The sequence below is a fragment of the Trichechus manatus genome, unplaced genomic scaffold (assembly GCF_000243295.1).
Source record: "Trichechus manatus latirostris isolate Lorelei unplaced genomic scaffold, TriManLat1.0 scaffold00041, whole genome shotgun sequence".
Lineage (NCBI taxonomy): Eukaryota > Metazoa > Chordata > Mammalia > Sirenia > Trichechidae > Trichechus > Trichechus manatus.
The window spans coordinates 6,340,111-6,353,335 of NW_004443977.1; the positions used below are offsets into that span (position 1 = coordinate 6,340,111).

Here is a 13,225-nt window from a genome sequence, read left to right on the forward strand (position 1 = left end):
ACCTGTCTTCTTCCTTCCGATCAGTGGCTCGCTCTTCTGGTTGTTCTTCAGGGCAATGACGTAGATTGTGTACTCGGTTCCTGGCTCCAGACCTGTGGAAGAACAGAGCTGCTGTGTTATGTATGTCCTTGGACTCAGCTCATTGAGTGAAAGTCAGTCTCCTCAGCAGCGGCTCCTGAGGAGCAGAGAGTCCTTCTCCAACTGGCCATGGGCCTTTTGAGGTTAAAATTGACATATGTCATCTGCATATGATGGCTACTTAGCAAATTAATTATCTTACTTTCAAATCTGACATCCAGATAAACACTTTTATGCTAATTTTTTGTTGGTATTCATTTAACATGTGGTCTTACTGGCCTTTTTGAGTTCCTGAAAATTTATCAGCACTGTACACCTCCAGTGAAATACACATTTGGGAGAGATCAGCGCAGATTGTATACATGAATCTTCTTAGGCCTAATCAGCAGACACCCCTTCAAGGGTAGGATCAATGAAAAGTCAAACTAAAGGTACGTGGCTGTGCAGGAGAGAGTGGCCCATCTCTGTACGGTCATGGTAGGAAGTATCCAACTCAGCTGTTACCATGTCTGGTTCTATTTCCCTAGCCCCAAAATTACTGAAAAAGCAACATGTCCTTCTGGTATCTATGTGTTCTACAGGGATTTTAAAGTCAAGATGATACCTAGACACAGTTTAAAGTTTTAATCTCTTGCACAAAAATAATGTCAGGGACCTATAGTCTTTCCCACGGGAGTGAAATAAGATAACTGAACAACTCTTATTCCCCATTACAGGCAGTCTCTCCAATATGGGTGATTTGGATTACTTTGCCTTAAGGCCTATTCTGTGACACTGGATAATGAAGGCAATGGCAAGTGGCACTCTAACAAGTTCTGCACGATTACCAGATCTATAGGGAGCTAAGAGTGATGACAGGATCACAATTACCTAGCTAGTTGGTTTTAAAAGTGCCTTATTCCAAGACTGAACCAACAGGTATATAAAGGGGCAAGCTTACAACAAACAAGTCTAGTTAAGCCATTATGTCCGTATTGAAATGATTGTATTTTCATAGATGCATTCCTTTTGAGATGCATTGAATCCTATAGCTCCTAGACAGAGCATGCTTTTTGAAGTTCTCAGAAATAGGGCCTCTTGTTCTCATGATATAGCATGAAAGACACAGTTGGAGTTGCTAAAGACATCATGCGTTCTAGGGCGTGAGGAAGAAAATGGCAGCAAGGAAGCAGCAATACCAGTAATAGTAGCCTCTGTGACACCAGGGCGAGGCCGAGGGACCACTTCTCTCGAGGGGGATCCAGGCTTCTCATACTTGATGATGTAGCCAGTAATCCTGGCACGAGGTGGCTGCCATGACACCAGCAGAGAGTTGGGCGTGGTGGCCAGGAAATGCAAGTTGGATGGTGCATCAATAGCTTTAAAAAAAAAAAAAAAAAAAAGAGCAAAATTAAGTTTCTAAAAAAATGGATAACGAAGAAAGCTAAAGTTACTCCCACTCTCTTCTCCCAGCCCTTATAACAGACTTGAGAGGATCTGAGATTTCCGTGAACGGAAGAAATGATACACTGTGATCTACAATATAAAAATATCAGCTTCACATTTGTTTCCCGAGTTCACATGACTGATCAGAGATGTCAATGGCATTTATTTCTTAAGTAGAAAGTGCAGTTACCAGTGGAGGCATCGATGATCACAGGTGAGCTCCGGGCATTGTCGTTCAGGGTGTACAGGTGGATCTTGTAGTCAGTGCCTGGTTGCAGACCTGGAGTTTGAGAAGAGAGAGTTTTTATCTGTTCTTGTTTGACTAGGACAATTTTCAAAATCACTTGCAATTTTCGTGGTCCCTCTACCACGTAAGTGGTCCACATTTGAACAATAAATTAGAATGTGGTATGGGTGTGAAGTGTTAATGAGAAACCATCTCAAAAGAGAATCACCCGTGAGGACAAAGACACTGGCTAAATAATAAATGTTAAAATATAGAAAATTTTCTGTTATAAGTTGCCCTCCTGGAGCATGTGGGGCAAACAGCTGTTGAGGGGGTTTTCTCTTAAGGTAATCAGATACTCAGTGGTTGGTACATGGCATCAGAATTTTAAAGCTCAAAAAGACCTAAATTGACCTGAAGAGTGAACATTTTCTGACTACAACTTTGATCTCTATTAAGAGGTGGTGTTTGTTCTTTTTAATTTAATTATGCTTCTTGGAGCCCTGATGGCATAGTGGTTAAGAGCTATGGCTGCTAACCAAAAAAAGGCTGGCAGTACGAGTCCACTAGCCCCTTGTTGGAAACCCTATGAGGTAGTTCTACTCTGTCCCGTAGGGTCGCTATGAGTCAGAATCGACTCAGTGGCAGTGGGTTTTTGGTTTTATGCTGATGCTAAGAACTATATACTGCTGTTTAGTTTCTTTTGGTTTTAAGCATTATGTTAACAATTTTTTCGTATAAGAAAAGGCACGATTGAGTCAATTGATAAACGAAGCCTGTGCTGTTTCTCTGACAACTATTAGCTGAAATCAGGCATTCAAAGGACAAAACTATTTCTGAGGTGGCACAGTGGTTAACAGCTCGGCTGCAAATGGAAAGGTCAGTGGTTCGAACTCACCAGCTGCTCCACAGGAGAAAGATGTGGCAGTCTGCTTCCGTAAAGATTTACAGCCTTAGGAACCCCATGGGGCAGCTCTACTCTGTCCTATAGGGTCGCTTTGAGTCGGAATTGACTCAACGGCAATGGGGTTTTTTGGTAATGCATGGAAATATCTTTTCCAAAACTATAAATGGATAATTATAAAAATTAAAAGTATATTTAGTCAGTCAGCTTAAGTGGTTCAGTAATGAATAAACTAGTTTGCACTGTGGTAGTGGTTACCAAATGTCAGTGCAGTGAGTCCCCTAACCTGTGATGGTATAGCTTCTGACGTCTGGCTTGATGGTTCTCTGAATCGGGGTCTGCCCATTGGCTGGGATGGCATTGACTTGGAAGCCGGTGATCGTCTCAGTCTTGGTTCGCCAGCTAATGGTGATGGTGGTCTCAGTTGCATCCGTCACACGGGCCCGTCTTGGAGGGCTGACGTCTGCACAGGATCAGAGCCAATTGGGTTAGTGCCTGCTTAACTCCTAGATGTGAGGGTCTGGTATTATAAAACATTTCCTTATTATACACCAAATACACACACTGCAGAAAACATGTGTCTAATAATGTGTAGATTTTCTCCTGCGGCATCCAGAGAGAAAGGTCAGCAGTAATTAGGAAATAGAAAAATATTCCCCTATCATGCCTTTTTTCCTGAAGAACCGAAAACCTTTACAGGTATTACCAGTGGTTCCCAGGCCTGGCTCCATGGTGCCTACTGATAGCTCAGTAAGTGCTAACACAAAATTATCAATTTATCATAATGTAAAAATACGTGTGGTAGGAGTTACAATACTATGGCCAGCCAACAATAGTATTTGTATATTGCCTTGATAGTGTTTTTCCTTTATATATGGCTTCATATCTTTTCTCTCGACAGGTGTAACATCATCCCTATTTTATAGATGAGGAAACTTGGATACTTTACATGACTTCTTAAAGAACATATAGTGGCATATATATGGCAGAAAACTAGAACCTGGGCCCGATTTGCTCCAATACTTATTGCATTTTTAAGACATAGTAGAAGCCAGTGTGTCCTTCCCAAACTTAATTTTATGAAAACAAAGTCACAAAGGGAGAGCATTAACTGGGTGTTAGTCTTAGTTCTTAACACCTGCATTGTAACATTACAAAGGGATTCCCTTTTACATGCCAGTAGACCACTTTCTGGAAGGGCATAAATGGTAGCAATAGTAAGTCAAAATGATGGGTGATCAAGCCAATTTCCAATCATTCAACTGTTAACTTAATGAGCTAGAAAATCATTTACCATTCTTTGACTTTTGTTTATATAGAGGTTTATCAATATGAAAAGTTTGATTACATACTCTCCAGAGTAGTGACGACTCCCTGAGCTGGTCTGCTTGTCAGAGAGTCCTTAAGAGCATAAACGCTTACTTCATATTTGGTGGCCACCTAGAAATAAGGGCAAGGTAAACTTTAGCAAGTGATCTTCTGAAGCACGGGGATTTTCACTATGGCATTAGACAAAAGCGAAAATCAAACCAAGCCTGTTGCTGTCGAGTTGTTTCCAACTCATAGTAGAGACATAGGACAGAGTAGAACTGCCCCATAGGGTTTCCAAGGAGCCACTGGTGGATTTGAACTGCTGACCTTTTGGTTAGCAGCTATAGCTCTTAACCACTGCACCACCTGGGCTCCTAGATAAAAGCAGTGTTTATAAAAAAAGGGGAAAAATTAGCAAAACACTGTGAACACCTGGATTAATCTCACTTCTCTACTGCTTAAATTAAATGAATTTAAAAAATTATATTCTTAGGAATTAAGCCAAAGTAAGCCATAGCTTACATAGTTATATTAAGGTGATGAATAATAAAATGGTATTAGCCTACTTTTATGATCTGACTGGTGTAAATCATGAATTTTTCTGATCATAGAGAGACAAAGAGAATGCTTTAGTTTATCCTTGAACTCTCTGTAGTTTCTCCCAGAATTGACCTTATGTTAAGAAGTACATCAATCCCCTAGGTTCCTGGCTAACTTTCTGCATGCACATCTACACGGATTAAAAATGTTTTAATGAGTGTAGGGTCAAGGTGGTTTGGTAGAAACTGAAGAATACTCCTTTCAGAGCTAACAGAGCTCAGAAAATGCATAACTAAAGTGGACTGATGCATTCAGCCTATGGATATGTAAATTGACTCTCTCCTGACACAACCTTTTGAAACAAGCAGAATGTGTCGAAAAAAAGAGCTGTGTAAAATCCAAAACTATTTATAAAATTCTGTCCCTGAGGGTCATCTGGAAAACCTTAAGTCTACAAAAAGGAATTCTACTTGATATAAACATACTGTGGAATTCTTTTGATCGTAGAGGAGGAGAACACAATTAGATTTATTGTGACATTATACAGTGGAAACTGTGAGAACTGGAACTCAGTGTTTTTCCAGGTCTCTCAAGTTTTCAGCCTTTGACAGGGTGAAGCCTTATACTTTTCTATTGCTCTCTCAGTAAAAAATATTTTCTCACTAGTATTTTAGTTTTCCTTCTCTGACAAGTTTCCGCCTTACACAGGTTCCAGCTTTTGCAGATTTTTCTGTATTTCCACTACGTTACGGACTGTGTACCACCACCCATTTGTCAGTATGTTGTACTGTGGTGCCTTGCATGTTGCTACAATACTGGAAGCTATGGCAATGGTATTTCAAATCCCAGCAGGTCATCCATGGTGGACAGGTTTCAGCAGAGCTTTCAAACTAAGACAGGCTAAGAAGAAAGGCTTGGTGGTCTACATCTGAAAATCAGTCAATGAAAACCCAATGGATCACAACAGAATATTTTCTGATACAGTGCTGGAAGATGTGCCCCTAGGTTGGAAGGCACTCAAAATACACAGTGGCCACAACAATAGACTTGAGCATACCAACAATTGTGAAGATGGCACAGATCAGGCAACTTTTTGTTCTGTTGTACTTGGGATCACCATGCATTGGAGCCAACTCAGTGGCAACTGACAACAACGGAAACTGTGTGAGGATGACCTACTTCTTTATTCCCAATGAAAGAAGGTCACTTCTTACCATTAGTCCTGATACCACCACGGATGTGCTGTCAGGAGCAAGGTTGATTTCTTTCATTGGTCCGGTCTTCTCCTTGGGGGTCACCCGCACTCGATATCCAGTGAGCTGAACATTGGGCACTACCCATTGAGCAGTCAGGCTTGTTGGCGTCACCTGAGTGAACTTCAGGTTGGTTGGTGCAGGAATGGCTGTCGGGATGGTCATTGGTTAGAGGTTATCTTATAGGAAATGGGGAAAAGGGAAAGCAAAGTGAATTCAAAGAAGTAGAATAGAATATTCTTGTTTGGTTAGGTGGGTTGCCTGGTCAATCAGTAAAAGAAAGTACAGAGAAGAGATGCAAAATGAAGAAAGTGCTGGAAAATGTGTTTTATATCATGGATTTTCAGAATCACTGGAAACCCGCGTAGACACCAGGACTCTAAGAGACTTGAGGTTTTAGAAGTTCCTTTTTTTTTTTTTTTCTTTTCCTTTTATAAACAAAAAAAGTCAAACTGGCTTATTTGGCCATTAGAACTGATTTTCCATCATGTATGGAAAAAGGAGCAACAGCCCTCTTTCTATATAAATTATCTTTGCCTGGAAAACCATTTCACAAAGTATTCCATCCAAAAAAGATGGGATTATGTTTTTACTGTCTTTTTGTGTGGACCCCATGGCAAATACTGCTACTAAATTTGAAGTATTCTCTGTGGTGCAGCATAAGAAGAAAATCAGCTTACAATAGATGCAGAGAAGAGAAGCAAAGAGCAACAATACAGAATGTCACCTCTAGCGTTTATGTTGTTACTAGGAAACATCTTTAGCATTCCCCTCTGCTTCAGAAACAAAGCAGAAGAGGATGAAATATTGTGGAAAGCATTTGCCCTATCAACAGTTTCCATGTGCTTGATTCATAATCCTTTAAGCAAATTATACCCCCCAACGTGATATCTAACTGGAGAGGAAAGCTTTTACCCATGTGTTCTCAGAATCATGCTGCTAGGAAATGCCCCAGCTGGGGTTCCTTTTTTAGAGTAAGAACTATGATGCCAAACGTCTGTCTTTTATACACAGTGAGGGTAAATCACAGGGAGTCATAGCTTAGGAAGCAATCCACAATTTTAGTATCATCTTCAAATGTCCTGCTTTATTGCCTTGTTTACAAGCCAAAATTCCTTTCATTAGACCTATTCACCTAAATGTTGTTTATTAGCATTCTCTTTAGAGAGGGTCTTTGCTAATAGAGAGGTTTATTTTTACCCCCTTAGATGGGAATCAATAGCCCGATAAGTATATTTCACTCAGCAGGGCATATAGCTGCTGCTCCCATGAGCACCTTGGTGGTGCAATTAACGATATACCTGTGGACTGGGTTCCAATCAGGGGCTGGCTCTCCATATCATCGTGCAAGGCAACCACACTGACTGTGTACTCAGAACCCGGCCTGAGGCCTTGCAGCTCTGCAGTGTCTTCTTCACCATCAGGTGCAGGGAATAGCTCATGGATTCCATCCTCAGGGCTCGAGTAGGTCACCCTGTACCTGGAAACTTGCCCCTGTGGGCTTTCCCAAGCAATTTTGATGGAATCGACATCCACATCAGTGAATGCCAGTCCTTTAGGGCGATCAATGTCTGTTAGGCAAATTAATGGTAAGAGGTTATGTGAAAAGCAAGTTGTGAAATAAGCATTTTTACCACATGCAAAGCAGTTTTGCAGATATCATTTTCTTTGATGAATTAAATTCCAATTAACCCACTATTAAATGCAAAATTACCTGATACATTCTTAAAATGTTTAGGTTTAGAAAACTGTTTATGTTGTATCACTTATTAAAACATAGGTGTATATGAGATGCATAGACACTCTGAAAACCGCCGTCACCATGGGTTTTATTTAAATTAATTTTAAGATATTCTGCCAAGATTTATTTTTGCAGTGTGCTGTTAGTCTCACAGACCTAGATTTTCTATACCTTGGAAGTGGTAAAGTTGCTTTTCTTTTTTTAAAAATAACTTATTTTAGTTTTTGTGTTGCTGGAAATGCATATAGCAGCGCATACACCAATTCAACAATTTCTACATGTACAGTTTAGTGGCACTGATTATATTCCTAGAGTTGTGTAACCATTCTTACTCTCTTTTTTTGAATTGTTCCTCCCCCATTAACATACCTCACTGCCCCCGCTAAGCGTCCTATCTAATCTTTCAAGTTGCTGCTGTCAATTTGATCTCATAAAGACAGCTCATTAAAAAGAGCACAATGCCCAAGGAGTACATTCTTTACTAAGCTAAACCATTGTTTGGTTTAAAGAAGACTTGAAGGGATATTTTTAGTTTAAGGTTTAAAGAATATCTCAGGGCAAGAGTTTTGGGGGTTCACCCAGCCTCAATGGCTCCAGAGAGCCTGGATTCCACCAAAATTTGAATTCTGTTCTATATTTTTCCCCTTTTGATCAGGAGTCTTCTCTAGAATCATTAAAGTTGATTTTCAATGTTAGATTCAGATTGCTACAATCTTTATTAAACTCTTCTCTACCCAGTCACCCCTATCTAGGTATTTGCATTAAATTCTGGTCTAGCCATAGTTCTCTAAATGTTCCAAACATAATAATAACTGCTCAAGGAGCATTTCAATCAACTTTACCATCCAGTCATAGAAAAGAAGGTCCTAGCAAAATATTTTCTAGATTTGCTATAGGCAAACAAGATTTTGCTAAGGCCATTTGAGCAAAAGAAAATCAAAGCACAGCAACTAATATGGTCATTCCACAACCTCTTTCCCTTTAAGGTCATTGGTTGGAACTAAGAAGGAAAAATGCTTGTAAAGGGCTCCGCTCAAGGTATAAACTTGCACAACAAGTTGGCTTTCCCCAGGTGTAATAGCAAAAGACTCGCAGAGGGCGTTCAGACTGCTAGAAACAAAACCTGACTTTGAAAGTGGAAAACGAGCATTGGTTACTTACTGGTTACTGCAGTCTGAACCAGAGGCTGACTCTCTCCGTTTCGATTCTGAGCATAGACACTAACCACATACTCCACTGTGGGCTGCAAGCCTTCGATGGTCATTTCTGTTTGATCTGCAAGGGGAGTGAAAAGCAAACTCAGTATCAATGTCATCCATGACAAAGTTGATAAAGTCATTCAAGTGACTTTAAAAATCTGGTAGTAAATGAGTGGTGGCCTCGAATTTTCAGAATTCTTTGCGGAACTATTATGAAAATATGGAAGAGTCAGACATTCATTTCCTCTTGAACAAGCCTGCTCATTGTTAATACAGATTACCATATTGGAGTAAAGTCACACCAAAGGATAAGCTCTAAAATTTACTGTGATGTCTTCAACAATGAATTGATTCTGCTCGTGAAAAAGTGAAAATTAACTTGACTTTAGAGATATTGCCTTAAGATTCTAATTTCATAAGAATTGTATATAAAAATAAAAGCGAGAGAGCTAAAAGCATCTGAAAAAGTCAGTTAGACCATCCTTTTCTTCATGGTGTGCATGAGCAACAAAACTACAAAGAAGGCTCTACTAAATGAAGATGTCCAGGCCACCCAACAGAGCCATGCATTTAAAAAGAGAAACGCACCTATCCTAAAACATCTACTGTGAAATGGGTTGGTAACGATCTTGAACCCTGAATTCACAAATGGGGAAACTTTACATATTATATGAAATATACAGTACTCATGGCAAGGCGGCTATTTATTCTCCAAAGAATATTGTGTGCTCCTACTCTGTTTATCCTGCTGGATGTGAGATTCTGGCTATTCTTACCTGGGCCTGCAGTTATCGTTTTCGATGGTCCAGGGCCATTTTTGGGAGTGGTGGTCACTCTGTAACCAGTAACAGGGGAACTTGAAGGCAGCCACCTGACACTAATGCTGTTGTCCTGAACATCCGTCACTTGCATCTGGGATGGTTTGTCTATTTCTACAAATAGAAGCAAAGGAGAAAACCAGTGAAGCCCCAGTGGTGTAAACAAGGCTTCTGCTCTTGCACTGGTACATATGTGAATGATCTGTTCCTACTATTCACCTTTACCAAGCATTTCTTTTTGCAGGAACATGAAGATGGCCTTTGAAGGTATGGAGGCACTTATCTAGATATCATTCATTCATACATTCACAGGGAAGCTACATTCCAAGTGGGTGTTTGTCTTCTTTACCTTATCAGCTCATTCATTTATTCATTCATTCACTCAACAAATATTTATTGAGTATGAAGGTCCTATATGCCTGTCTCTATTGCAGCCACATGGAATAATACATACATTAATTAACAAAGCAGACAAAAATCTCTGCCCTTGAGGTAGTTCCTCTTATATCTGGCTAGAAACTCTGTTCGCAGCAGATGTTGCTTTGTTTTATTAAAAAAAAAAAAAAAAATTCCACAATGAGGAAAATACCTTGGGAGAACATTGCAAGAACGACCTGTATAACTAAGCCTGCCACCCCAGAGAAGGAGTTTTTACCTGTTCGGTAATCAATGGAAATTGGCTTGCTGCTCGCTGGGCTGTCTCCACGGCCGGTGACAGCGTACACGGTGATGGTGTAATCTGCTCCAGGTTTAAGGCCGCTGATGGTGGCTGTAGACTTGCTCCCAGGCACTGTGAATTCTTGGACAGGGCTACTTCCTCCTGTATGAAAAGTGGTTCATTCAGAGTGTTTAAGCTGTGAGGGATATTGCCAGGTAAGTTAATTAACATATCAAGAGCAGCTTGTCGGTCACTCCTCCTTGTTTATTCCCTTTTAAAGCCTGCTACTAATAGGTCCTGAGCAGAAAGGTGCATTTATGCACGTGGTAAACCTTGATACGTATGTAAAACTTTGGGGGAAAATTTCAGTTAATGCTACTTTAACATTTCAGCTTTAAAATGTCACAGAGTTTTAGATTAACATTAGAAGAGGGAGGGAAGTTAGTTAGTTAGGATCGCATCCTTTGCATCATTTTTTAAATTTTAAAGGAATATATTCATGTTCAGTAAAATTTGAAAAACACAGAAAAGTAAAAATAAATAAATAAAAATCACGTATTATTTCACCACTGATGATATATTGGTGAACCTAAAACTCGGCCTTCCTCAGCCCTACTGTTCCACCTCTAGTTGTATTATATTAAGAAAAACCAGTTGCTGTGGATTCTGACTCATGGTGACCCCATGTATGTCAGAGTAGATCTGTGCTTCACACGGTTTTCAATGGCTGTGACTTTTTGGAAGTAGATCACCAGGGCTTTCTTCTGAGGCACCTCTGGCTGGACTCAAACCACCAACTTTTCAGTCAGCAGCTGAGGGTGCTAAGCATTTGCACTGTCCATGGAGTCCTAGTTGTATTATGTAAACATCTTTTTATCTTGATTTTCCCATTAAACCCATTGCTGTTGAGTCAACTCATAGCAACCCTGAAGGGCAGAGTAGAATTATCCCATAGGGCTTCCAAGGCTGTGAATCTTTATGGGAGCAGACTGCCACAATCTTTCTCCTGCAGAGTGGCTGGTGGATTTGAACTGCCGACCTTTCTGTTAGCAGCCAAGTGCTTAACCACTGTGCCACGTGGTTTTACCACCAATTACATCATACATATTCTTGGAAAAGACAAGGTTTCATCGCGTGGAATTGGCAAAGTTGATATAATTACATTTCCACTGTTGGGCTCTCAGGTTAGTAACCCACAGCAAAATCTAGCTTGAACGGAGTGTGAAATGGCATTTTGCTCACTCACCAGTTTCTCCATAGGTGATCCTGTAATACCTCACTGTGACGGCAGGAGCATCCCAACTAATCAGCAAGCTGGTGGGGGTCGCAGCAATAACTTCCAGGTCCCTTGGAACATCAGAAACTGGAAAAAAAAAAAAAAACATAGGAGCATTTTCACGTCTGTAACTTTCCAACGATGCCCAGATTCATTCTTTCTTGCCAGATACTTGTCTTTATGACTCCTTCATATAATAGTGTGACTACTACACAAAATCAGCAGAATTAAAAATTATGAACAATTTAAGGTAAGGGTTAAAAAGCCAATTCAAGTTGTGAAAAAATGATTATTTCCAACTTATTGAAGGATTTTTTTCTCAAGTTTTTATTCTGAAAACTTACAAAACTACTGAAAAGTTATATGAAGAGTACAACGAATGCCCATATACCCTTCACTTAAAAATCCAAAACCATTGCCGTTGAATGAATCCCGACTCATAGCGACCTTATAGGACAGAGTAGAACTGCCCTAGAGGGTTACCCTTCACTTAGAGTCACTAATTGGTAACATTCTGCCACATCTGCATCTCTGTCTCTCTGTCTCTCCCCATCTCTACCTTTCTCTTTTGATTTATCCATTTGAGGCTAAAGTACAGTGGTCATGTTGACACTTCACTCGATATACTTGAGCATGTATCTCCTCAGAACAACGTCGCCATGCACTAAAATTACAGTGAAACCTGTGAGAGCCAGAACTCAACGGGACTGCCTTGTTTTTTCGGGTCTCACAAGTTTTCCCACTTTGACAGGGTACAGTCTTAACACTTTTCTGTCTCTCCTTTTAGTGGAAAATACTTGAATTTTCCTTGTCTGACAGGTTTCTGCCTTACACAGATTCTGGCTCTCAAAGGCTTTACTATGTTATATTTTTAAGGAAACTTTGAAACAGAATATTAAATTTCCTATATTTTGAATAAAACTTTAGTTATTAGAAATACATAAATACTTAAATCAGGTGAGAAACTTCTTGGGATAAAGAAACTACCTTCTTTAATATATCCTAAGAGGGAGATTTCCTCCATACATCGTCTCATTCCCTTCTCCATATCTCATATCCATGATCTATTCTCTCAGAGATGATGACTAGATAACACAAAGCTATTTCATGAAAGATAGACTACTTGCATAGCAAAGTCCTCTGAGTTGCCTTATGGACCAGAAAACAAGTTACCTGTTGACTGTTGGCCAACCAACGGGGGACTTTCCTCTCTGCCATTGACAGCAATGATGCTGACCACGTACTCTGTCCCTGGATTGAGGTTGGTGAGGGTGATGGAATTCCGAGAGGGGGGCACTCGATCTTCCCGAGGTCTTCCGCTAGCACGTTCAGGATGATGGCGAATCTTGTAGCCAGTAATGGTGGCTCGAGGAGCCATCCAATGGACAGTGAAAGAGTTGGTAGTGATATCAGAAGAGTCAAAACCAGTTGGGGAATCAAGACCTGTTTTTATCACCCAGGGGAGGAAGAGAGAAAAAAAAGATACCACCAGCTTAGGAAGTGAAAGAGTCAAGGGGAAAGTAACATACATACAAGGTTTCTATCTTTTTTTTTTTAAATAACAAAACGATTTGTCATACGTCTCCAGTTATGATGTATTAATTCTAAGCCACACACAAATTTAAAAAAAATAAACTGACTCAGTTCAAATGGCCAACTCAAGCATTCTTTGTGTTTTCTTTTACTAAGTATAGTAATCCAAGTAATTTATATGTGTCATTATAGTATGTTTCTGTATTACATTTGAAGACAGGTATTTAAGATAGTCTGGAAATTTATAATTTAAAATGCTTCAG

General features: G+C 40.0%; 1 protein-coding gene across 5 annotated transcripts in view; it reads right to left on the reverse strand.

Annotated features, from left to right (window-relative positions):
• The window catches only part of FN1 (fibronectin 1), a 74,365-nt gene that overhangs the window by 12,225 nt on the left and 48,915 nt on the right, over positions 1–13,225 (reverse strand). For 3 of the 5 annotated variants that reach the window (XM_023731273.1, XM_004376289.3, XM_023731272.1), the window contains 12 exons: positions 12,603–12,872; positions 11,400–11,516; positions 10,151–10,315; positions 9,454–9,609; positions 8,640–8,753; positions 7,039–7,308; positions 5,699–5,886; positions 3,986–4,073; positions 2,920–3,096; positions 1,694–1,783; positions 1,257–1,436; positions 3–92 (listed from right to left, as the gene is read on the reverse strand). In XM_023731273.1, the coding sequence (XP_023587041.1) occupies positions 3–92; positions 1,257–1,436; positions 1,694–1,783; positions 2,920–3,096; positions 3,986–4,073; positions 5,699–5,886; positions 7,039–7,308; positions 8,640–8,753; positions 9,454–9,609; positions 10,151–10,315; positions 11,400–11,516; positions 12,603–12,872 (1,905 nt within the window). The remainder of the gene's footprint in view (positions 1–2; positions 93–1,256; positions 1,437–1,693; positions 1,784–2,919; positions 3,097–3,985; positions 4,074–5,698; positions 5,887–7,038; positions 7,309–8,639; positions 8,754–9,453; positions 9,610–10,150; positions 10,316–11,399; positions 11,517–12,602; positions 12,873–13,225) is intronic. The other 2 variants (XM_023731271.1, XM_004376291.3) reach the window with 1 other exon arrangement.